Source organism: Peromyscus leucopus, chromosome 14 (genome assembly GCF_004664715.2).
Source record: "Peromyscus leucopus breed LL Stock chromosome 14, UCI_PerLeu_2.1, whole genome shotgun sequence".
In the NCBI taxonomy this organism is placed as follows: Eukaryota; Metazoa; Chordata; class Mammalia; order Rodentia; family Cricetidae; genus Peromyscus; species Peromyscus leucopus.
The window spans coordinates 7,850,144-7,877,034 of NC_051075.1; the positions used below are offsets into that span (position 1 = coordinate 7,850,144).

General features: G+C 39.2%; 1 protein-coding gene across 5 annotated transcripts in view; it reads left to right on the top strand.

The window, feature by feature from the left end:
- Dgkb (diacylglycerol kinase beta) overlaps window positions 1-26,891 on the top strand; it is a 717,548-nt gene that overhangs the window by 684,879 nt on the left and 5,778 nt on the right. For all 5 annotated transcript variants that reach the window (XM_037210503.1, XM_037210502.1, XM_037210504.1 and 2 more), the window contains one exon: window positions 62-122. In XM_037210503.1, the coding sequence (XP_037066398.1) occupies window positions 62-122 (61 nt within the window). The remainder of the gene's footprint in view (window positions 1-61; window positions 123-26,891) is intronic.

Below are 26,891 nucleotides of genomic sequence, written 5' to 3' on the forward strand. Positions count from 1 at the left end.
CAGATAATTTCTTATATTAAATATTTTAGCATTATAGTTACAGTGAAATATTCTTTTCCAGGACAAGCAAGTCACTGCCAATGCAGATTGATGGAGAGCCATGGATGCAGACCCCATGCACGGTGAGTACTGAGTACTGGAGTGTCATTACTGGTATTGCTCTTGCTTTCCAGAGACCATTAATTCCTATGACTAAGTTGCCTCAATAGCTAATCTTTTGTCCTGTCTTCTCTAGGAACTATGTGGCAAGTCTCTTTCTTCCTCTTATTTATGTAGAGAAGCTGCTACATTCAGGCTGAAAGCACTGTCCACTCTTGTCAATGACTTAGCTTTCGAATATATGTTTGAGTCTAACTTCATATACCAAAGACCAACTGTAAACTCCAGGACAAAGCAAAATACTGAGATAACTTCTCTTAATTCTCTTGTTTAATTTCCAAGCACCTAATAAGAAAACTGGTTATGGGACCTTGACACATATTAAGAAAAAAACATGCTGGTGTGTTATAAATTAAATCTTTGTTGTTTGGGGGGCATTTCTTATAGTTACTAGAGTCTACTATTTCCTTAGTAATAAAGTAAAAAAAAAATCTTTTTTTTTTTTTCTTGATAACTTCCATTCTGGTGGAGGTGAGATAGAATCTCAAGTTTGGTTTGCATTTATTTGATGGAGAGTGGTTGGGCACTTTTTCTTAAGTTTATTAGCTCAATATTGCATCTTTTGAGAAAAGTCTGTTCACCTCATTAATATGTTTAATTTGTTAGTGTTTAGATTTTTTTAGTTCTTTGTATATTCTAAATGGTAATAATTGTAAGTTATATAGCTAACAAAAATTTTCTCGCATTCTGTAAGGTTATCTCTTCATTCCTTTGACTAATTATCTTGATGTTCAGGAACTTTTTAATTTCATGAATTCCCTTTTGTTGATTGTTGACATTATTTCCTGAATGAGAGTCCTATTCACAGAGCTCTTCCCTATGTCTTGAAGTGTTTACCCTACTTTCTCTTTTATCAGTTTCATGACTTATATTAAATTCCTTCATTCATTTAGAATTGATTTTTGTGTAAGGGGAGAGGCGGGGATCGACTTTTACATGTTTACCTGTAGATGTGCAGTTTCCTATCACCGTCCGATGCAGAGGCTTGGACAGGTTATTTTCAAATGTTTTCTGCCCTCTCTTGCTGTAAATTACAAATATCCTTTAACTTTTTTCTTTCACTTACTATATGTATTTCATTTGTGCTTTGTCTGGTCTTCTTTAGACTCTGGGAATGGGACTGCCACATTCACATTTATACTCTCACAGATGTTAAGTATTGCCATTGTTACTGATTGCCTTCATTAGGGTCGCTATTGTGATGAAGCATGACCAAAAGCAACTTGGGAAGGACAGGGTACATTTGGTTTACATACCCTGAATCACAGCCCATTGGGGAAAATCAAGACAGAAACTCAAACTAAGCAGGAACCTGGAGGCAGGAGCTGAGGCAGAAGCTATGGGGGTGTTCTTTCTTCCTTCCTTCCTTTCTTTCTTTCTTTCTTTCTTTCTTTCTTTCTTTCTTTCTTTCTTTCTTTCTTTCTTTCTTTCTTTCTTTCTTTCTCTCTCTCTTTCTTTTTCTTTCTTCCTTCCTTCCTTCCTTTCTTTATCTATCTATCTATCTATCTATCTATCTATCTATCTATCTATCTATCTATCTATCTAACTATTTGGTTTTTGTAGACAGGGTTTCTCTGTGTAGGTTTGGTGTCTGTCCTGGATCTCGCTCTGTAGACCAGGCTGGCCTCGAATTCACAGTGATCCGCCTGGCTCTGCCTCCCAAGTTCTGGGATTAAAGGCATGTGCCAACTGCTGCCCAGCTTCAGGCTGCTTTCTTATAGACCCAGTACTCCCAGCTCACAATGGGCTGGGCCCTCTGCCTGCCATCACTCACCAATTAAGAAAATGCCTACAGCCTTACATTGTGGAGACATTTTCTCAGATGAGGCTCCCTCCTCTCTGATGACTTTAGCTTGTGTCAAGTTGGCACAAAGCTAGTCAGTACATTAATGGTGGCAGTAATTGTGCTGTTAGGGATAGTAGTGATGTTTCCAGTGTTGGTGGTAGCAATAACAAAAATGACGATGGTAATGATATTATGGATGTGCTGATGCTCATAACACCAGAGAAATAGTGGTTATGATGGCTATAGTAGAAATTATGGTAAATTTGTAGTCATGATGGTGATCAGTTTTATGATGGAGGATGGCAATGGTCATGGAAACACTAGTACTCTCATCTTTAAGAGAAGACTTGTTGTTCAGTCCTGATCATGAGAGTAAGTAAAAATAAAACACAAAGAGTGGAACCAAAGGCCTCCCTTAGGTCTTTGCATTCTTTCAGATGCTGAAGGGGTCTAGAGTAAAGAAGCAGTAATGACAGTGCTGATACTTTAGACTTCCTAAGATCTTCACATGTGCAAATATCAAAATACTTAATCGGTATTGACACATGCAACACACACACACACACACACACACACACACACACACACACACACACTACATTTAGCTCCGTTTTATGGAATCAACACACTGAAGTGGGAAAGCTGAAAATTTTTCTCTTGTTCTACACAGCTAACACCTAGCAGATTAGTCACTAAAGGCCATGCAGCTGGACCCGGAGGGTGATTCTTCCCCACTGATCCCACTGTCATCCCAAGCTGAGGAAGTCCCCGGGGACTTGAGAGCTCTCTTGGGCAAGGCCCTGGGCAAATCACCAGCTACTGTATTCCAGTTCTGGAAGGACTATGTCTGTGGACAACTAATCAACATTTTAGATAGGTTTAACTGATTTAATATAAGTTTGGATGCTGATTTTAGGTTTTCTTTCAATTAGTAGCAGGACGCCCACTTTACCTATTAATTATTGTAATCTACAATTGTTAAATTAATAATTTTATATAATTTAAATTTAAATTTCTTTTCTTCAAAATATATTTATTCATTTAAAACATGTATTGTAACTCTCAGTGATCCAAGAACTATACTACACAAAAGCTTACTAATGTTAATTTGAATTCTGGAATATTCTACTTTTCCTAGAACCACATGGGACTTTGAACTTTAAATTTTATTTTAACTAAAGAGAATTTTTAATATTCTTAGCAGTGGTATAGTTTAACTAGAGAGAAGGGTTTTTTCCTTCAATAAAATAGCACAATGTTTTTCTTACAGAACATAAGAATTTGTAGAATGTTAAAATTCTTTGCTAAATTTAAATATCCATAAGCTGATATTCAATTTATGAAGGAGTTTCTCTAGTTATAATTTTAGAGGAAAGCAGAAGGTCTGCTTTCTTTTGAATTGAATAGATGGTGGAGAAGGGCAAGAAATGCATATGTCTTGATTCTTAAATCAATTAATACTATTTTTTTTAAATCACGATAATATAGATTCTTGAGCTTTACTGTAGTGATGGTTGCTAACAATGTAAATCTTCTTAACAACACCGATTCTGAAAACATTAAAATAAGTTGTATCATTTATCTGAATGAAAAATGGTAAGTAATGTCAAGAAAAAATCAAATCATGTTTACTTAATGAATTTTACCAAGCTTCATCACAAATATCAAGAAAAGCAAAAACCAAAGCGGTTTAAACTCATACTTTACAATTCCTTTCATTACTTTCTAAATTCTCCCACTAAAGACAATCAACAGATGTTTGTTAACTACCCCTGTCATCACGGTATATCAGTATTCACAACATCGACAAAGAGTGGATTTTAGCCGACTATTTCTTCCTCATTTTAATAAACAACTTTAAACTGGGAGACTGTTGATTCTAGAATGCACATTGAAAGGATGGTTTGGAAGAGATGTCTGTAAGGTGAATTCTAAAGCCTCTTTATTCTCTAACTTCTTCCTCCTGAGCGCACAGAACAGATTGACTGTATTAACAGGCATTCGTGTAATGCAAAGGGCTGCCTGAAGAGTGGAGGGAGACAGAACAGAACGGTAGGATGAGGCAGGGCACAGACTACGTCCGGTTTCATTCCATAACTGTGCAGCCACCGCTGAGAAGCTTTGTCAAGTGAGAATTGACTACACAGAATCAAGAACCTTATTGCAGCATCTCCAAAATACACTGCACACCTGCTCTCCTGCCTTGTCTCCCTTCCAGATACAGAGGATTTTTATTCTTCTCCATGATGTTTTGAGCATCGCCCATTACTTCGCCAGTGTTTCCAGAGTGGGAAATCCAAGTCATCCTACATTACATTCCATATCCCCCAAACCGATAAACATGACCAATAAATATGACCACTTGATCACATTTTTCATTTCTACAGTCATTTCCTTTTTCCCCAACACGAGCACCACCATCCCAGACTTGCCCCCATTACATTTCTGGCTTCTGGAAAAAGACTAAATGTGTTCACATCTCTGCTGTTGTTCCCTTTTAATTTATTTACCTTGCCAATTCCATTTAGCCTAGTCACTGTGAACTGTAATTCCACCATAATACCTTCTACTTAGAATCCTTTCATGGCTTTCTGTTTGAAACCAGGTCAAGTTTGCTGTCTTAATAGTTTCTTCTTCTACTTCTTTCTTTGCATATTTCCATGTACTCCCCAAGAGTCTGTAAAATCTTTCCCCCTTTTCTGCCGAGGGGCAAGGCTCATTCTGTGGGACAGTCCTTACAGCTTCTGGTCCACAGAGCCTTCTGTGGACACTGCCATTGCTGTCCCCTCTTTTACCCCACTAACCTCCAGCTCAGTCTTATGTCTGCTGCCTGGGATAGCACCAACCATATCACATCGAAAATACAATAATTTCCCCTCCCTGTAGACAGAAGTTCCCAGAAGTCATGGACCATCATTTGGATCCCCACTGAGCTCTCAGAATACAGAGCTGCTCCTCCTGCATAATTTGGTTGCCAATACCAAGTACATTTTGAATTTATAAATTTCTTAAATACTTCTTGGGGGTAGTATAGCATTTTAAAACATGCTTTCTACTAAATCTTCTTTCACTGAACATAATGTAGTTTGGCTAGCAATTCATTCACATATTTTTCATATCTAAATACATGTAAAAGTTATTTTGAGCTATCTTTATTCATTATATTCTCAAAGCAAAGAGTTTGAATGTATCATGGAAGGAATACTTTCCCAATCTCCAAAGATTAAACCCTTCTGTTTCCTGTTTTGGTATAACTAAATTTCTCTGGCTACTTCTGTGTTATTACTTGTGTATTTACTGGAGGCTGTATTTTGTAAATGACTTTAAATCCTGATTGCCAATAGCTGCATTTTAGTCAATTACCTGTGACACCTTCTCAAAGCATGATGCCCATGGAATTTTTTTTTTTTTTGGTTTTTCGAGACAGGGTTTCTCTGTGTAGCTTTGCGCCTTTCCTGGAACTCACTTGGTAGCCCAGGCTGGCCTCGAACTCACAGAGATCTACCTGGCTCTGCCTCCCGAGTGCTGGGATTAAAGGCGTGCGCCACCACCGCCCGGCCCCATGGAATTTTAATAGGAGATCTATGATTAAGGACAAGAGGATTCCTGAAACTTTCTTGCACTTTGCAGAAAGCCAAAAACAGACCATAATTAAGTTGTAAAATGACCACAGTTGAAATATGAATGTTCATCAGAATGGTAGCTGACATCCAGCTGACTTTCAAGAGGCACTTATATACATATGCTCTCCCTAGCCCTTCTGTATTCCTCCCCTGGAACTTGCTTGCTCCATTTTGCTTTCCCATGTTAAATGCCTTCAGCATGTAGAATAGCCTGGACCTTCTGATCTGACAGTCCTGAGTTGCCTTGTATGAGACACGATCTATGATGTTCCTCAGGCAAGCCTGCAGCCTGAATTTCCACTGTGCAGGCAACTCCATGAGATGCTCTTCTCTGACATGACTACCAGGATCCTGTCTTGGACTGTCAGCCATTACAGTTGGGCACTGACCACTTCAGCCTTTGCTACCACGCTTCTCTAGAAAGGATTTGCCTTTTTCCTATCGCCCTGCCACTCCGCTTCCTTAGAGTTCATCTTCATTTTGACCCCATAAACACAAATCCTTTAAAAGACAGACTCATTAAAAAGAGGAATGGTGCGGCTGATTAATATTTCACGTAGTGGTTGGTTTTGTTATTAAGAGTAACCATAAGTTTAAATTGCTTACTCTGTATCACTTGGTAAATACAATTTGTCTCAGACTTTTAGGACCCAAAATGGAAAATTTTGTAAATGTGAATTTTTCTCACATACAGCAATTTAGGGTCATAAAGATTAGGGCAAATAGACTTCCAAACATTTGAAATACTTTGAGCTATTCAAAGGGAAGATGGCAATGATACCTAGCATTTATTAAGTAAATACTTATTAATATCCATTAAATGTTTATGTTCAATGTACTCACATTCATTATTTATTTAATTTTCAAAAAAAACTATTAAAATCAATAAGGTTATCATAATTCCATATGACAAATTAAAATAGGAAAACCTGAAGCTGGAGAAGTCAAGTACCTTACCCAAGGCCAGATAATAATAGAGAGAAGCAGGCTGTTGGCTTTACTGCCTTATGAATTCACAGTGGTGTTTTGTCTTGTCATTTGGTCATCTCGTAAAGCCTTAAAGTATATCTAGAAATAATAATTGACTAAACTGTCATTTATATCAGAGTGCCATCTTTTGTCAAATAATATTTTATCATTATTTAATGCATTGAGTTATATTTCTCAATATAACTAAAGCCATTCATCACACTGCTGGCCCCAAGTAACACTGAACACTGCTGTTATGATGCTATGACTCTTGTGATTTTCAAATTCAATGCCTCCTCATTTCCCTGAGAATGCAATTGAGCATCCTTGTCATAGTGTTAAATTATCATCCTCCTGGAGCTGAGATAAGCCATTGTGCACTGTAGGAGTCAGTTCCTAGAGGTTTCCTATTGTTGCAACTTCCTTCAGTGCTATACTTGAAATCCCATTTTTTGTTTTGAGGTTCTTTACTCTCCAACCAGACCACCAGTCAATCAGCAGCCTCTCCCTCCTGCTTTCCGAGACACAGGATTGGCGTACATTTCAGCTAATGTTGACTGTAATTTGTTTTTTTTTATTTTATTGAAAATATACTCTTTTTTTCATATTGTGTGTCCTGATTATAGTTTCCCCTCCCTCTATTCTTCCTAGTTTCCCTCACCTCACCTCACCTCACCTCCAATCCACTCTCTTTCTGTCTCTCATTAGTAAAGAAAAGGCTTCTCAGAGATAACAGCCAAATATAACAAATAAAATAGAATAAGAAGAAGTAAAAAAAAAAAAACTATCATATTGAAGTTAGACATGGCAACCCAACAGGAGGAAAAGAGTCCCAAGAATAAGCATAAGAGTCAGAGACCCTCTTGTTCTCACAGTCAGGAGTTCCATAAAAATACTAAACAAATAGCTATAATATATATGCAGAGGACCTGGTGTGGACCCTTTTAGACCCTGTGCTTGCTACTTCAGTCTGTGTGAGTTCATATGCATCTTGCTTCATTGATGTAGGTCCTTGTTCTCCTGGTGTCCTCAATTTCCTGTGGCTCTTACAGTCTTTCTACCTCCTCTTCTGTAGGATTTCCTGAGCTAAGAGGGGAGGGATTTGATGGAGACCTCCAACTTAGACTCTCTCTCACCTAATGTCTGACTGTGGATCTAGGCATAAGATCCCATCTGCTGCTAAAGGAAGCCTCTCTGATGATGACTGGATAAGGCACTCATCTCTGAGTATATCAGAATATCATCAAGAATCATTATATTGTCATCCTTGACAATAAAGCAATTCCAAAGCCCACTATGGCTACATGAGAAATAATCTCAAAACATCAAAACATAAGACAGTCTCAACTGATTGCTATCTTAGTATTCTTTTACAAATTTTTCCACTACTCCTTAGAACACAGGTATAATAGCTGCTAAATCCTTGCTTAAGAAGATTAATATTTATGTCACCTCAGAGTTTCAATCACTGGCTGCCTTTTTTGGTTTGTTTGTTTTTGTTTTTTATTTTTTGTTTTTCGAGATGGGGTTTCTCTGTGTAGCTTTGCACCTTTCCTGGGACTCACTCTGTAGCCCAGGATGGCCTTGAACTCACAGAGATCCACCTGCCTCTGTCTCCTGAATGCTGGATTAAAGGTATGTGCCACTACTGCCTGGCTACTGGCTGCCTTTTTCCTGTGGGATTTTTTGAGGTTTTTCTGACTATTTATGTGTTATATTCTGAGCACCTAAAACACCACGGTATGAGGTTGTTTTTTGTTTTTTGTTTTTAAATCTTGTTTTTGTTAAATTCCTACGGCGAACATTGGTTTGTTGTCATTGTTCTCATTTTAACAGGGAGCTGGCAGGTCACAAGTGCCTGTCTGTCTTCTCTGTTTACAGAACCAGCTCAGTTTTCAGTCTTTACATCAGTGTTCTGATTTCATCTGGTGTATGAAAGTCCTGTAGACCTGTCTGGAAACCCAGTGGTGTCCATTCTCTAGTTCAGCTGTCGAACATCACTGTGTCCTTGAAAGTCAGTCCATGCTGACTTACCTAAAGAGTTAACACACATAAATTTAAATAAATTTTATTAAAATATAATCATACCACCCTTTTCTCCCTCCATCCCTTCCCATACTCTCCCTATTCTCTCTCAAATTCATGCTCACTTTTTCTTTGATTGTTATTTTTACATATATATGCATAAATATATAAATATGACCTGCTGGGTCCATTCAGTGTTGCTTGTGTGTATATGAGTTCATGGCAGAGTATGTGGTACTGGATAACTAAATGAGGTGCTCATCCTTGGGTAAGACTAATCATCCCTCTCTTAGCAGTCATTAGTGGTCAGTAGTCCTTTGTGTAGGGGTAGGGCAACTGTGAAATGTTTCCCTTCTATGTTGGCTTATCTATTGGTTGTGTCATTGAACAGGTCTTGTTTAGGCAGCCATGTTAGTGAGATTTCATGAGTGTGGCTTCCCTGCTATTTCTAGGAGACACAGTCTCACAGCAAACTCATTAGTCTTCTTGGACATGTTTCTAATATGTTTCCTGAGCCTTGGGTATAGGGGTTGAATCACAGATGTATCCAGTGGTGTTAAGCACCCCACAATCAGTTGATTTCTGCATTGTGTCCGGTGGTAGTTGTCTATAATAGGCTCTGTTGCTGCAAAGAGAACTTTGTTTAATGGGGGTGAAAGCTACATTTCTCCGTGGGTTTGATGATAATTATTTAGACTGCAATTAGGAAGTAGTAGTAGTAGGTTCTCTAAGATCCATGACCTCGCTAAGCACCTGTAGCTGCCTAGCTTTTCAGTTATATACATTATTCCCATCCTGCTGAGTGAACATTACATCCAATTAGACAGCTTTTGGTAACTGCCAGGGTAGGAATATAGCCGGAAATTTCTCCAATCCTGCCTTGCCCAGAAATCCAGACAAATCTTTCCTACCCATGGTCCTACAGCCACTTATAAAATAATTACTCAGAAGCTTATATTAATTACAAACTGCATGGCCTATGGCTCAGGCATCTTGCTAACTAGCTCTTTCATCTTAAATTAACCCATTTTTTTAAAGATTTATTTATTTATTATGTATACAGCTACAGTGTTTTGTGTGCATGTGTCCTGCAGGCCAGAAGAGGGCACTAGATCTCATTACAGATAGTTGTGAGCCACCATGTGGTTGCTGGGAATTGAACTCAGGACCTCTGGAAGAGCAGCCAGTGCCCTTAACCTCTGAGCCATCTCTCCAGCCCCAAATTAACCCATTTCTATAAATCTGTATGTTTCCATGTGGCCGTGGCATTACCAGTCTACTGATATCTTGTTGCTCCTTCAGTAGTGGGCTTGAGTCTCCCTCAACTCCACCCTTCTTCCTCTATTCTTCAGTTTGAATGTACCACCTAACCTTATCCTGCCCTGCCATATGCCAATGCAGCTTTATTTATTATCCAATGGGAGCCACACATATTCACAGCATACAGAAAGACATCCCACAGCCTATGAATGCCACCAATGCACCTTTAAGGACACCTTGCTAGTCATTGTTGGGCTTCATAGGCACCACAGCTGCATAGGACTAATTATTACTTTCCTGCTTTCGAATCTTGCATAGCACCTTCTTGTATTATATAAAGCTAGACTTCAGACAGGAGGCTTTCAGGTCAGATCCAGCTCAAATTGACTGAGTCCTCTGACCAAGGTATGTAGTGTCTTCAGCAACAGGTACTTCTCTTCACCCTCTGGGAGGCAGACAGTAATTATAGCAATAGTCTATACACTGTTTTAGGGGGTTTGTGAAATATGTTGGCAGTTTTTCCTCCCTCATCTCCTCTCAAATCTTCCCTACCTTCTCATCCATCCACTCACCCAATTCCACATCTTTTCCACTCTCTTTAGAAAGCAAACAGGCAAAAGAAAAGAAAAGCATGCAGAACATTTAAAACGGAGCTTACTCTGAACACTTGGGGGATATAGACAGACAGGGCTTTTCCTTGTTCTTCTGAGGCCATAACTTCTCTATCAGAGGAGAGTTCTCCTCTTCTGAGTTTTAGGCACCTGGCTCTGCCATGCAGTTGAAAGGAGACAAGATGGAAGGCATTAGAGTGGTGTGTGTGTGTGTGGGGGGGCAGCAGTCACCTCACTAATCTCTAATGCAGAGGGTTCTTGCTTCCTACTCCTTGAATAAGAAAAATACAATTTCTCTTCAGCCTTCCTGGATGTACTTGGGATGCACATCTGCTATAAATAAAATAGTTGTCTTTAAATGCAAGCCAGGAAGTACAAGAAAGATGGGGTGGCACTCACAAACCTTGTGCTTAATTTGGTCCACTTCACGCTCTGAATTTTCCCCAAATCAGCCTGGCTGGCTTTTCAGCCTCTCTGATAGCTGCCTCAAGCTGTCTGTCCAGGGTCTGCAGTACTGTCAGGGAGAGTGCAGTGCCTCTGACTTAATTTTTACTTAAGGAAGGACCCTGCCCCTCTGCATCAGGTTTTATTGCCTAGGGCTGTTTTGAGATCTGTTTGAATTCCCTCCATCATGTCAGCATATTATCCACAAGTGTCCATCTGCTGACTTGGAAATTTCACAATATATTTTCCACTTCCATATCTCTTTCAAAACCTCTAAACAAGTCTTATAAATGCCCTAAAACTTGACTAAGTTAAAAATCATATTCATTCTTAAAATTTTCATTTTTTTTTTTTTTGCCACAACTTAGCACTGTATTTGGGCAATTTAAGACAGTGTCTACCTTGCTTGAGTGAAAATTCTTGACCATAACAGCTTTAACGCTCTCACACTTACCTATAAAGAAAACGTTACTATCTCAGATATTTCTGTGCTTCAGTAATGATTCAGTAAGCACACAGATATTTTCTTTGAAGATTGTTTTGTATGTGGAAACATTTCCATGACTATTGGACATGACAGAGTAGGAGACTTTTAGACTGTGAAGTTCAGGTTAAGTGCTATCCAAGGTCATGAGGCAGAGTTATAGGACTCTTGCCAAGCCCCTTTCCACTGCTCTTCATGTCATCTGGTCTTATACTTGTTTGCCAAAGGACAGCAGGTTCAGAGAAGAGAGGAGCCGGCCTCAGAAGCTTTCTGAATATTGCTGATAGGAAAGAAGCATGGCTGTCCAATAACCAGTCAGTCCAGGAAGATGCCGGCCACTTCCTCTTTGCCCTGACCAGGGTATTGATACTCAAGAAGCTAGTTTAAGAAGAGGTTGTTTTAATGATCTTCTCAAAGTCTGTGCAGTTGAAAGGCATGAAATTGCTCTCTGTTTGGAAATACCATGCAAATAGGCATTTCATACCTGTTTTGTTTTATGTGTTTATATTGCTTTTGTTTTTATTTTTTATTTCATTGTACTTGTACAAGGTGTTATGTAACCACAGTCAGGCTTGTTTCAACTGTTGTATAGCTAAGACTGACCTTGAATTTATAGTTTTCCTTCTCGATCACTCAACAGCTCAGAGTCCAAGGCTATGCTATCAAGTCCAGATTGAGGCAGTGTGGGCCATCAAGCCCAGGGCTGCATGCATGCTAGGCAAGCACTTTACCAACTAAGCCACATTCCTAGATCTTTGGGTTTTTAAAAGAATAACAACAACAACACACATTCTTAAAGTCAACTCCAACATGGAGCAGTTCCCACCAAGAAATTCCTTCATTCAAATAACAATACCCGGGAAGAATTAGGAGAGAATGGGACAGATTTGAGCAACAAAAACCCCACTCTGGATTTGTCCTTTTTTAATACAGCATTTGGATCTCCTTAAATTTACTATTTAAGTCACGACCCCCAGCCTGAGGACTAAAGACAGATTAGAAATTCTAAGGCCTTGCCACTCTGTTTGACAGAATCACAGCCATTTTGTTAACAACTTCTTTTCATCAGTTTTTATTTGAAAACCATTCTAGGTTTTACTATTTTAAATGTTATTTTGAGCAAGCTGGCATCTGCAACCGAAATAGTCAACTTTTCTTGCACTTTAGCAGAAATTGCATGCAGTCAGAAGTTAAAAATACTTTTCACTCCTTGAAAGCAATGTTTTATGGAATTTCTGTAAGGAGGGAGGGAAAAAAAAAAACCCACTTAGGAAGTTAAGTGTCTCTCCCTCTGGGTAAAGGGGAAATAAAGGCAGTCCAGAGCACAAGGTCTCCTCTTCTGTGGTTTACATGGCCTCTGGGTTTAAGAGTTACTTAAGGTTCTTGAAAAGACTCTCTTACTACTGACATCAATTACTACACATCACAAGGGGATAGTGTAAGGTTGTTGAGATTATGACTGATGGTATTTAGTAACACAAAGAAAGAAACAATGATTTTATGGTGTAAGTTTAGTACTGTATTTTTATAGTACTTTTAATTTTAATTTAATGCCCTTGAAATTTCTTCCTGGGTTTTTGTTCCTTTATTGGTTGGTTAGTTGGTTTTTTTTGTGTGTGTGTGTGTGTGGGGGGGGGGTGTTGTTGTTCATTTGTTGTTTGGTTTTTTTTTTTTTTTTTGGTTTTTCGAGACAGGGTTTCTCTGTGTAGCTTTACGCCTTTCCTGGCGCTCACTTGGTAGCCCAGGCTGGCCTCGAACTCACAGAGATCCGCCTGGCTCTGCCTCCCGAGTGCTGGGATTAAAGGCGTGCGCCACCAACGCCCGGCTTTGGTTTGGTTTTTATTTCTTTGATTTTGTTTGTCGTTTTGGTTTTGGTTTTTTGAGACAAGAGCTCACTATGTAGCTCTGGCTGTTCTGGAACTATGTAGAACTAGACTGGCCTTGAACTCACAGAGGTCTGCCTACCTGAGTGCTAGGCTTAGAGGTATGTGCCACCTCACCTGACTTCTTCTTGTTTTATATTTAGAGTAACTTTACCATAATCTTAGATGGAACTGGAAAGAAGAGGAAAAATCCATCTGATTTTATGATGGGACAAAGTCTGACATATATCTAAGATTTGGACAGTGTTACAGAAAAAGAAATAGTGAGTTTCATTGTTTTCCACTAGAATTTGCAGATGATCTCACAGGAAAATGACAGTATGACACAATAATATAGATTATGTTTAATAATCATCTAAAAACAAAATTAGATCAGAATTTATTCAGAATAGATGAATGTTGTAAAATTATCGGTAAATTTTCCTCACTTGAATCTCTTCAGGCCCTTACACTAAACTGATTAACTTTAAGTACTATTAAGTAATGGCTGAAGCACCAGGTTGATCATTTTCTCTTTGACAGTTATAGAGCTACTGTAACTTGGCTCTCCTGTGTTGCACAAATCCTAAATGGCCTGATAATAAAAACCTGGAGCCTGACATCATGGTGAAACCTGAAAGATCAGAGAAGCAGAGCAAGCCACAGCCACTACCTCTTACTTCACCAACTCCTCATGTGACAGAGCCTCTGCAACATTGGGGCATCCATCTTTGGCCTACAGGCCTAGCAAATCTGTCAGGCTTATCTGTGAAGGGCTGTCCTACTTTGTCTTGGCAAAGTTTGGCAGTCCTTTCTTTTGTTTCCTGCTTGTCTCATTCCTGAGTTGACAGATATTAGTTTCAGAGAATCTTGTACTGTTCTAATCGTTTACTTTATAAGGGTGTGGAACAGATCCAGCAAGAAGCAAATGTATTTTTTTAGTTATGAATGAAAATGAGTAATCCATAAATTATAAGTAGAAAAATGCAAATAGTGAATTTGTGTGTGTGCCTAGAAATTGGACTGGGCCTACACACGTTTCCCTGACGACTGACAGTTAAGAGTTGTTAGAGGAAGAGATGTCACTTTCTCTAGTGGTGTAGCCAATGATACATGGGACATTGCCTATGTTCCAGTAAATAATCTTCCCACCCACACCCATGTAAATAATCCTAGTTGAACTTAGTAGGACACACACACACACACACACACACACACACACACACACGATAAGAAAGTCGAAGAGAGACCTGCTGTGAAAAGGGTTTCAGCAGGAGTGGGGAGCATGAGACAGGATGATGGGGTGAAAAAATCATCATGTACAATAATGAACCTGTCAAAGAATAAAATAAGTAAATACATAGCAAAGGAACAAAAGAAATGACATTGGGCCTAAATATGTAAATACAGAAAAGTGATAACTCCCCACTGAAGGAAATACTACATTTTGTTACTTAGTGAGTATCTGTATTCCTATTTGGAGGACTGTGAAATTAACATGAAATACACTTGATCAAGCAAAGTGCTGCTACTAGGGGTGCACGACAATCTAAGGTGTCAATAGAAAGAATGCTGCAAACGAGGTTAAGATAAAGCACAGTGCACGCACCCTTTAACTAAGTCTTAATTGGTAAAGATGTTGCATACATTTACATTTCTAAACTTTAATTTTTTTCAAAGACTGACAAGTTAGTGTTTAGGCGGGTATTATTTTATGTGTTCCTTTGTTACTTGTGCATTAATTAGTTCTGTTTACCTGTACCTAATTTTTCCTAATTTCACAACAGTTGTTGTTTTTTTGTAATTGACAATGCAATTTACTGCCTGCGCGGTCTGGCCCCCAAACAAGACTGGCAAGGCATAAAGCTGCCGTCTCCTCATTTCAGGTTGTTAAAGGAAAAAAACGCACTGGTGGTGACTAATTTCCAATTAATTTTCAGTGGTTACAGGGGACAAAACAACTGCCCCTCCTAATTAAAACTTAAAATATTCCACAGTGTCATCTCTAGGTGTTTCTGGAATATATAATTTCCATTTCGGTTCATTGCTTGACAGCTCTATTAATTTAAAAACCCAGTAATACCTATTAGTATAAAACATGAAAAAAATATCATTAATCATTTATTTTAATTTTGCAGCTCTGTCATTTTCTTAGTATGCTTTAAAATGATGATGACACCATAATGTGCACAATTCAAACTGGATGAAGGGGAAATGGATCACACTACTTAGGAAAGATACTGAAGTACATTATTAGAGCTTAATTAATGCCTAACTGATTAAATTTGATTGCAATTCAAGCAAAATATTTTAAATAATTTTTATTGCCCTATTATATTTTTTAAAGTTATCCCAAATGCTATGTTTATAATTAGACTTACCTGTCTTATAGCTCTTTGCCTTAATATGTTCAGTTTAAATATTATGAATAAAACTAAAATGGTCTTTCATTCCTTATTTTCAAAGAATTGTTGGTTTCATTTTGAAAATTAATTCTATTTAGCTAAAAATAATAATCTCTCATATTTAAACCTTTCAGTAAGAATTCCAAAACCAACTGGACACAATATGTAAAAACATGCTACATAATGAGCAGTGTACCAATGCACAGTACCTTACGCATTTAGAATGTTGTGATGCAAGACTGCAATTGTTACAAGAGAGAGAACTAATTGCAACTAACATAATTCTGGACACAGCAGACAGGGAACAGAGAGCAAGGAGAGATGAAGTATTAGCTTTCAATAGCACCAAAATATGTATGTAGGCCAGATTCTAGCATCTTTCTCTACAGTGGGTCAGCTCAGAGGTGTATCCTAGCTGATGTGCATCAGTAGACTGACTCACAGGATTGAGTTCTCTCAGCAATTCAAGACCATCTTCAGGTGGATAGCCAGACCCGAGCCCAGCTCTTGTCTCACATTTGCCTTGTGCCCATTTCGCTGCTGCTCTGTTAGCTTTGATTTCATGCAGTAAGATTAGCAACTAAGCTAATGTACTATAAACTTTTCATAAAGAGGCAAGCAACGGTAATGATTCCAAAATAAGAACCAGTATTTCATAAGAATCTTAACCATTACAAATTTAATGACTCTTAATGAAAACAACCTGCATAGAATTTAAAATTTTATTGTTTCTATTTATTTGAAAATTCTGAACACAGTTCCACAGGCTTTATTTGAGGTGACAAAAAGTGCAACCTTCAGATATTAACTGCATCATCCTCAAAGTAATTCTGTGGAGTCAAGAGACTGAATATCTTCAAACAAGAGTGTGCTCTTTGGTCTTGTCAAATTGACACAAACATAGACATTATCTGAAAGAGGGAATCTTAAAGAAGATGACTCCATAAGATTTGTGTGTTGGAAACCCTGTGGGGTATTAGTACGATTAATGATCTCTATGAGATGGATCAGCCCTCTGTGGGTGGCACCACCCCTGGACAGGTGGTCCTCGATGGTATAAGGAAGCACACTGAGCAGGCCAGGAGGAACAAGCCAGTAAGCAGCACTCCTCTGTGGCCTCCGCTTCAGTTCCTGCCTCCAGGTCACTTCCGTGGGTTCCTGCCCTTACTTCTCTGGATAATAGACTACAAACTATGAAGTAAGATAAACTCTTTCCTCTTTAAGTTGATTTTGGTCATGGTGTTCCATTACAGCAACAGAAGCCCTAATTAATATAATGATAGTCAACTCACTAAATAAAAATTAGTAAGAAAATACAACTATCTTATCCCAATCAAGTCAAAGGATCAGTAATTCACTTAAATGTTCCTTTGTCAAATGTTTATTAATGAATCTCATATTAATAATATTGATAACACTTTATTAATGATGTTTTATGAAGGTGCTAACATTTTTCTTATAGTTTTATAATGGAAAGGTAAAAATTCATGACATGATTTGTGAACTGAGTATAGATATATTCTTCTTAAATAAATTTGATATTTTGTAATTAACTAAGGTCTGTGAAGGAAGGTACCTAGGGTGCAATGGGCTGAAATATACTATTGGGCTATAGTTCTGAGGCAGCATAATAAAGAGCCTGGGTCTGTATACTCTTGGATATAGACCTGTATGAAGTTGTGAAAGAACAGAGAGAGAGAGAGAGAGAGAGAGAGAGAGAGAGAGAGAGACCAGGAAAGCTTTCACAGAATTTCAAAGCAGACTGAAAATCAATAGATGAATAGTAAATAACCAATCCAAAGGGGAAGAAAACATGGCCAATAGGGGGAAAGTAGCAATGTGGGAAGGTGTATGGCATGCAAGGATCTGAGAGAAAACAAGACAGAAGTTGAGCTGAAAGAAAGGAGCCCTAAGCGAAGCAGGTAGTTCAGTAGGAGTGATTCCTGTGAAGCACCAGGGCCTTGAAGCCCACAGAAAGAATCTTCAGCTTTGGTCAAGAGTCATGTTGAACTGAGGAGAGGTTTGAGCAACAGGGATGCAGGCTGAAACGATCGTGTGCACGAGATCGTGAAACGAGACTGTGCACGGGGAGTAACCAGTGTTGCAGGGCTTCTGCAACAGTAGAGCCTAAACACAGAAAATCAGCCTTGTTCAGTAGGAAACTGTTTAGAGAGGTAAGAAAAGGGTCATTTAAGGATGAGCTAAGTTTCTGAGTCTTCCTGAGCAGCTGAAAATGATGGAACAATTCCTTGATATGGGGGGGGCAGGGGGGGCAGAATCTGGAAAACTATCAGTACTTTTCTTTTTACTTCACATTAGGCTAACTAGAGTGCGTTCACTCATCAATGCACTAGACACATTGTTGAGAATGTCAACTATCATGGCATCATACAATGGACATTCTGTAATAACTGTGATGTCAAAATTGTATTACCTTGAGGAGCCTTAACACTGAAGGCTGAGTTTTCTGATCATTGCCATGATAAACTAGGGCATGGCTGAGTTTAGGAAGTGGACACTGTTGGTTAAAAAAAAATGCTTTTAATAATTAGCAAATTCCCCATAGTGGTATTTTTCTAGTATTTCTTTGGGTAAAAGGGGAACCTAGCATGTGTCAGAGACGCCACCAGCTATCAGAGTGAAAGCAGGTAACCATACTATGCAGCATCTTGGTGACCTCCAAGGAATTTGGACATTTTTATCTTAGATGGAAAGGTTGAAAAATGTGTTTTTCACTCGAAAACACATGATTATATTAAAAATACAAATAAATTGCTGCTGAAAATTAATAGCAACCATTAATCATATATACAGCATCAAGTGACATTTGCTGGTTATCCTCCTGGGACAGATAACGACTCAGTAGCACACACAGGGCATCCTTGACCAGACTCCAAAAGCTGGCTGCGTCCAAGTGCACCAGAGGCGAGCTCAAGCCTTGCTTTAGGTCTTTAAGTCCATGTTGTCTGTTTGTCTGTTTGGCTTTACTAGATGAAAAAGACCATACAAGAAATTCACGATGAAGTATAATTCATGAAAAGTGAATTATGAATGTATTTTTGTCATTAGAAGGGGGAAGTCTTGTGTTATTCTCTTTATCTTGTTGTTGGTAGTGTTTTCTCATAAGACTAAAGATTTGATGATTCTTGGAATAAAATTGTCGATATAATTCTCACTAGAGATACAGGAATAATAAAAATGCTTTAAGAATGTCCTTGACCTTCCTGGAAACCAATTAAGGCCATAAAATATTTTTTGAATGATGAACAAAGTTTTTATCTTAAAAGAAATTTCAAATCCAGGCATATAACTATTTCTCCTTCAGCATGATCAAGTGGCTCATTGACATCAGGGAAAAAATTTCTTTTATCCTATGTATTTAAAATTCCTATGCATTGCATTAGCCAGGAAGACTCTCAACTTCATTTTTGAAAGACTTTTTTTTTAAATATTCACAGTGACATCTTTGAATTTGATGCTATTAAAGACTTAACATTAAATTTGGAAATTGTTATCATCCCAGAAAATGGAATTGTAAGGAAGTTGGGAAGATATTTCAGAAAATTGTTGTTTCATTGCGCTCGCTCGCTCTCTCTCTCTCTCTCTCTCTCTCTCTCTCTCTCTCTCTCTCTCTCTCTCTCTCTCTCTCGACATTTATGGATCCACAAATTATTTTACCTGCACTTTTACACCCACCACAGTCACGTGGCTTTGTCACATGTTTGAATTTAAAAGGGTTGCCCTTGTTGGAAGGACACAATCTTATTCTGAAATCAAACTAGGTAAACTTTTAATGTTTCAGATAATTGCTAAATTAAGCTCTCCCAACATATTTTATGGTATTTCCTTTGCTCTGGATGCTCCATTCATTTCTAAGGCAGCTGAATAAACCCAGTGATAATAAATTCTTAAAGAGATGAAGCAAGAAAAGAAAATTTTGGCTAGGCTTGGTGAGAATATTTATAAAGGAAGATGCTCCCTCCTGAGGTACATCTTAAGAACCATGGTATTATTAAGCTTAACCTAGTAAAAAGCCATGAGAATCAATTAGAGACATTATTACTGAAGCCAAATATAATCAATGTGTATATTACCAAACTCAGAACTGTTAGCATACATTCTAATTGAGAATTTTTTACTAAAGAAATTCTGAATGACAGCACTTAATATAGCAAAGATATACCACTAAAAATTATTTTCATCATGCAGCTATTGATCATTTACTATAACATAATTTTAATTTTAAAAAGGTTTCACTTTGTAACTCCCAGTTTAGCATTGGATTTTTTTCAATATAGAACTTAATTCCACTAAAGGTCACCAAATTGTGCCCATGTTTTATATGGCTGCTTATAATAATGGTTCTCACGTAAATGGTAAGAAAAAAATCAAAAGAAGAGTAATGTTTCATAATGTGAAAATTTTATGAAGTTCCAATTTCAGTTTCCACAAATAAAGTTTTATTGGAACAGTGATACTCCTTGATTTTCACATAGTGCAACAACACTGAGCTGTGGTAGCAGTGTGGAGTGGATCAGATGAAGACCACATAGCTCACAAAGCCACAAGCATTTACCATCCATCCCTCCACGGAAATGTGGACATTGGAGTGGATCAGATGAAGACCACACAGCTCACGAAGCCACAAGCATTTACCATCCATCCCTCCACGGAAATGTGGACATTTACCAGCTTCACAACTGTGTGAACATCTGCCTAAACACCCTGCCACATTCAGCTCTCACACACAATTTAAGTATTTAGAATGAGGTTACATGTTTTAATAGCTTGCATACATTCTATGCAGACTGTTGTGAAACATCTCAGCATGCATGTCCTTCAAGCACACGTGCTCTGGAAGTTACATACTATGTAATCGATAAGGACTAGCCCACAGTGAAGACAGAGCAGAATATGGTATCGCTGTCTTTCAGGGATCACTCTCACTTCTCTGGCGAGCTGTAGTCATGTCTTTCACAAGATGTTATTCTCTTGCTTCAGCTGTCAGTGTCAATATCCTCCTATTAAAAAAATCATGAACATACATTTCACACACATTTGCTAGGGGGTCAGTAACCTATTCTGGAGTTATTGTGGGTACGTTAAATTTACATATTCCTTCTGAACTCCACACCCATGAATCCAAAGACATTGGACCTCTCCTTCAGAGTGTCATACTCAACACTGACATCACCAACTTCCCAGTCGTCACTCCTGCCAGAAGTGCTTTCCTTTCTATAACTTTACACACAGCAATTCAGATTTAGAGGCATAGAAGACTTAAAAACACATTCTCCTTTTCCAGTGCCCAGCACAACCAAATCACATGTTCCATAGGCTGTGCCTGCTTGGCGTCTCTTGACTCTGCCCCCGCTAAATTCAGTTTGGCACTCCCATAACTAAAGTCTGTTTCACTTCTTGAATGGATCACGACCTTTCCCTGCCTTCTGATTGTCCTGCCTCACATCTGGCACCCAATCCCCAACTACGCTGATGAGAACAAAATGCAGATTCCACCATGACAAATTGCCTCTTGACAGCATCTCTGCAGCTCCATGCACAACACACACAGCACTCCTCTGTTGTACTTTGGCTATCATCATCAGAAAGGAGGAGCTTTCCAGGAAAATAGATGATAGCAAGGTACAGAGTGGGTGGTTAGCAAGGTGGAATCAGGGAGGGTCAATTCTCAAACTCTGTTCTTGCACTTACAAATGAATGTGTTATTCAGATTACCGAAACCACATTTATTTAGCCTTTTACATAAAACAAAAATGTTGACACACACAGCTTATGATTGATGGATGAATAAAATCAGATAAAGGAAAATGTAAAATCACGGAATTAGTGTTTGCAAAGTAGGTATGCTTACCAGATTTCTTTCAGCTTGATAAAATACTCAAGAGAAATAATGCATAGGGAGGAAAGGTTTACAACCTCAGAAGCTGTAGCCCACAGTTCCACGGTCCGGTTGTTGGGTCTATGGTGGTAGTGAATACCATGGAGCTAACACCAGGCAGAGAAAGCAGCCATTAAACAAAAGAGAGAGAAGGGACTACATGTTTCCATATCACTTTAAGAGCACACCCCCAGTGACCTAGCTTCCTCCCATAAGACCCCATCTCCTAAAGTTCCACTGCCTCCCAACAGCACCACAAGCTACTGAGTAAACCTTTAATGCCTTTGGAGATGCTCAAGACTGAACCTATAGCAATCTGAGAGTTCCTTAACGAAATGAAGCCCACCTCTGTTCCAGTCTTATCACAATGATTGAAGAATTTATTTTCAGGGGAAAGGGTGTTGTATAGCGTGTGTTCAGACTAGAAAAGCAAGGTAAACTCTACATTTCATAGGAAAACTAGGTAGAAATATTTGATGCTAGGTGACAGGAAACCACATAAATATTCACCAATGACCTGAGCCACCTAATGTTTAGAAAGTAAGTAAAGAAGACTCATCTCTCTTCTCTCCTGCTCTACGTGTGTGGCAGTAAACCTCTGAAGAAAGCACGAATGCCATGCTCTGAGCACAGGAAGGTATCAGCCCCTTCCTTTATCACTTTCATGAAATGATACTTCAGTTCTTTCCCATAACACAGTTTATTTTCATTTGCATGACTTTTAGTGGAGGCCAACTCAGACCTGGATGAACCAAGCAGAATCCAACAGAATGTGCAAAGCACTTAGCAGGAATCTTACTACAATAAATCTAAGTAAATCTTCATATATTCTTGCTAATGTTCTTTAAAATTTTTACTTACCATGTATAAACTGTTTATGTATGTGCTATTATTCTTAATTTCTGACTCATATATGTGAGGACTTGCTATCAAATTCTGGAAGGTAGTCAAAAGGAATGGCAATAGCTTATAATATTTGGGGGGTCTCTAGGACCCCCTGGCCAATAACAAAAGAAGTAACCCATTCCTGATACTGTGGCTTTCATTTGACAGCATGTGCTAGCTAGTAGGGATTCTGTTCCCAGTTACAGAGTAACTCATTTGAACTCTTTCTCCCTCTCTTCCTCCCCTTCTCCACTATGTTTCACCCTACCTTGAAGTTTCCATATGGAATTTTCTATTTGAGACTGGTTCTAGCCAGTTCTCTTCCTGCCTCAGCCTCCTGAGGGCTGGCATTACAGGCTCATACTACCACCACCATCACACTTGAATGAGTGGAAATGCCTTTCTTTCTTTCTTTCTTTCTTTCTTTCTTTCTTTCTTTCTTTCTTTCTTTCTTTCTTTCTTTCTTTCTTTCTTTCTTTCTTTCTCTCTCCCTCCCTCCCTCCCTCCCTCCCTCCCTCCCTCCCTCCCTCTCTCTTTCTTTCTTTGTGTGTGTGTGTGTGTGTGTGTGTGTGTGTGTTTCTTTGCTGGTTGGTTTGGTTTGGTTTTTGGTTTTCCATTTGAGACTGGATCTAGCCATGTTCTTCCAGCCTCAGCCTCCCAGGTGTAACAATTATAGGCATGTACTATGCCCCACTCAGAAGAATTGACTTTCTTATCCCACTATAATTTTCTAGAAGAGTAGAATACCTGGCCATTGAGGTCAACATTATCATCTTGCACATATTATAGTAATGTTCTTTGGTCTTCATGTGTCTACATACTCAATGGGATTGTTTTTACTTCAGCTAAGTACAAAGACATAATTATCCAATGAGACACTGTATACTAACAGCTTGGATATATGTTAGAGAGTTTATGAGTGCAAATTTCTTTCTTGTTATATCTTCTGGCAAAAAGGAAAATAAAACCAATTGTTTCTTGTTTTGTTTTTATAGAAATAATTTATATTTTAAAAATATAATAGTGTACATTGACCATAGGAAAGGTCAAACAACCAAGAGAACAGGTTGCAGATAATCACAAAACCAAAACTGGCTAACACATGTCTTCTAACCTGAAAATGCAAACTGAGCATAATGGCCCTGTTATATCAAAAGGACTGAGTGAGATGTTATGCTGTTTTTTGATAGAATAAAAACAAGACTTATTCTTTTTAAATGATGTCCAGTATAACAGTCTCTATTCTTCATGTGAACTGTTGGTTGTACTTCATCCTAATTCATGCTGATTTTATGTGGCTAGAGCTATTTCTTTGAAAATATTAGCAATATTGCTGATAATTATCTCATTTTCCAAAATGACCCAATCCTATTAGAACTGATAATAGATGTAGACCAAGAACTACAAATACAAAATTTATGTTTTTATTTTGGTTTGAAGGTAGAGTCATCATGTAAGTAATATACGATAACTACTTCCTCAGGTGCTCATTAAAAAACAACATTTTGCATAAAATGATTCAACTTCAGAACAGAAAAATAGTCCTTTTCTGGTTAACTTCCTGTTTCAGCACTTATGATACTACTGTACATGCTTCTTCATTTCTTTCTTAGGGCACTATAACTTCATGACAACAATGATTACATATTTTATTTACTCTAATTTCCTGGTACAATGTAAAGTAAAAGTAGGATAATTTCAACTAAGTGAGTAAGTGATGAATGGTGCTGTATGAGATCCCATCAAAGGGATCCAGAGTTAAGTCAGTTGCTTTGAGACTGAGCCAGTAAACAGTGAGGATGGAAGAGGAGTCCCTTACCCACTAGAGAGCCAATGGTAATCCAGGGTCCCTAGAGGAGAGGACGTCTTTACAGGTGGAGCTATTGGTGAGTTAGCTGTTTGCACTCCAGAGGATAACTTAACACCCACATCTCCATAAGTGTCCTGGCCGTGCTAAACCACCGTGCCACTCAACAACAAGAAGAAGACAGCGTTTCCATTCGTTTGGCTATTTGTCCCTGTGCTTTATCCAACCTTGGTTTCATCAATTCTCGCTCATATAAACCCTCTTATTTCTCACTAATTAGACTCCCAGCGCTCCACCCAGGGGCCTAGCTGTGGATGTCTGCATCCAGATTCCTCAGTCCTTGGATGGGGTTTCTGGCACAACTATTAGGGTGTTTGGCCATCCCATCACCAGAGTAGGTCAGTCCTGGCTGTCTCTCGGCCATTGCCAGCAGTCTTTTGTGGGGGTATCTTTGTGGATTTCTGTGGGCCTCTTTAGCACTTTGTTTCTTCCTTTTCTCATGTGGTCTTCATTTACCATGGTCTCCTATTCCTTGTTCTCCCTCTCTATTCTTGATTCAGGTGGGATCTCCTGCTCTCTTTCCCTCGACCTTCGCCTTTCATTGCTCCCACTCATGTCCAGGCTGTTCGTGTAGATCTCATCCATTTCTCCGTCATTGGGTGATCCCCGTGTCTTTCTTGGGGTCTTGTTTTCCAGGTAGCCTCACTGGTGATGTGAGTAGCAGTCCAGTCATCCTTGTTTCACATCTAGTATCCTCCTATGAGTGAGTACATACCATATTTGTCTTTCTGAGTTTGGGTTACCTCACTCAGGATGATTTTTTCTAGATCCATCCATTTGCCTGCAAACCTCATGATATCATTGTTTTTCTCTGCTGAGTAGTATTCCATTGTGTATATGTGCCACAATTTATTTATCCATTCTTCAGTTGAAGGGCATCTAGGTTGTTTCCAGGTTTTGGCTATTACACATGAACTATGAACCAAAGGCTGAGGGGCCCCCAACTGGATCAGGCCCTCTGAATAGGTGAGACAGTTGATTGGCTTGGTCTGTTTGGGAGGCATCTAGGCAGTGGTACCAGGTCCTGGGCTCGCTGCATGAGATAGCTGTTTGAAACCTGGGACTTATACAGGGACACTTCACTCAATCTGGGAGGAGGGGACTGGACCTGCCTGGACTGAGTCTATCAGGTCGATATCAGTCCTGGGGGGGGGGAGGCTTTGCCCTGGAGGAGGTGGGAATGGGGGGTGGGCTGGGGGGAAGGGGAGGGGCCAGGAAGGGGGAGAACAAGGGAATCTGTGGCTGTTATGTAGAACTGAATAGTATTGTAAAATAAAAGAAAAAAAAAAGAAGAAGACAGGGAAGCAGGAAAAGGACTTGCTGAAGGGAAAAGGTAGTTGGTCAGGAGGAAGATAAGCAATAGATGAATGAAACTTTCAAAGAATAAACAAATAAACAAGAGTAAAAACAAGTCAATTGCTTAAGATTCAGTGTGCTAAGCTGTTAAAAATAATGACATCATGAAATTTGCAGGCAAATGGATGGAAATAGAAAAAAATCCTCCTGAGTGAGGTAACCCAGACCCAGAAAGAAAAGCATGGTATGTACTCACTCATAAGTGCGTAGTAGCTGTAAAGTAAAGGAGAACCAGGCTCCAATCCACAGACGCAGAGAGACTGGGTAACAAGGAGGGCTCAACAGGGGACACGGATCCCCTGGGAAGGGAAAAGAAAAGAGATTTAGTGAGTGGGCTGAGGGCTGGTGGGGATGGGAAGATGAGTGATCAGGTATGTGTGGAGGGAGGCAGACAGGGGGGAGAGAGTGCTGAAAGAGACTACTGGAAGGGAGGGGCATTTCAAGGTCAGGTAAAAACCTGGTACAAGGGAATCTCCCACAAATCTACAAGGATGGCCCCAGCTAAGACTCCCAGCAACAGTGGACACATCTCCTGTGACCAGACAAGACTTCAAGTGGAGGGAGTAGGAAACTGATTCAGCCACATAACCTTCAACCTACAGTCTGTCCTGCCTATGGGATGTGCTGGTGTAAGAGTGGCCTAGAGATTGAGGGAGTGGCCAACCAATGACCTGTCTGGCCTAAAACCCATGCCAGGAGAGTGAGTCCACCCCTGACACTGCTTAGATCACCAGCACCCAGAGGCTGGATGACCCAGAGACCTAGGATAGAACCAAACACAATTGGAAGAAAAAAATGTCAATGTTAATGATGTCCAACGATATTCTGCTGTACTCATAGATTGATGCCTAGCCCACTTGTCATCAGAGAGGCTTCATCCAGTTACTGATTGAAACAGATACAGACCCACAGTCAAAGCTTAGGCACAGCTTTGAAAATCCTGCAATGGGGGAAAGAATTGTAGGAGCCAGAGGGGTCAAGGACACCACAAGAAAACTCAAAGAATCAACTAACCTGGACTCATAGGAGCTCATAGAGACTGAACCAACAACTAGAGAGTCTGCATGGGACCTGCCTTGGCCCTCTGCATATATGTGACAGTTGTGTAGCTTGGTCCTCTTGTGGGTCTCCTAACAGTGGGAACAAGGGCTGTCTCTGACTCTTTTACTGGCTTTTGGGATCCAACTCCTCATAATGGGTCATCTTTCCCCCCAGCCTTAACACATGGGGAGGTGCTTAGTCATACTGCAACTTGA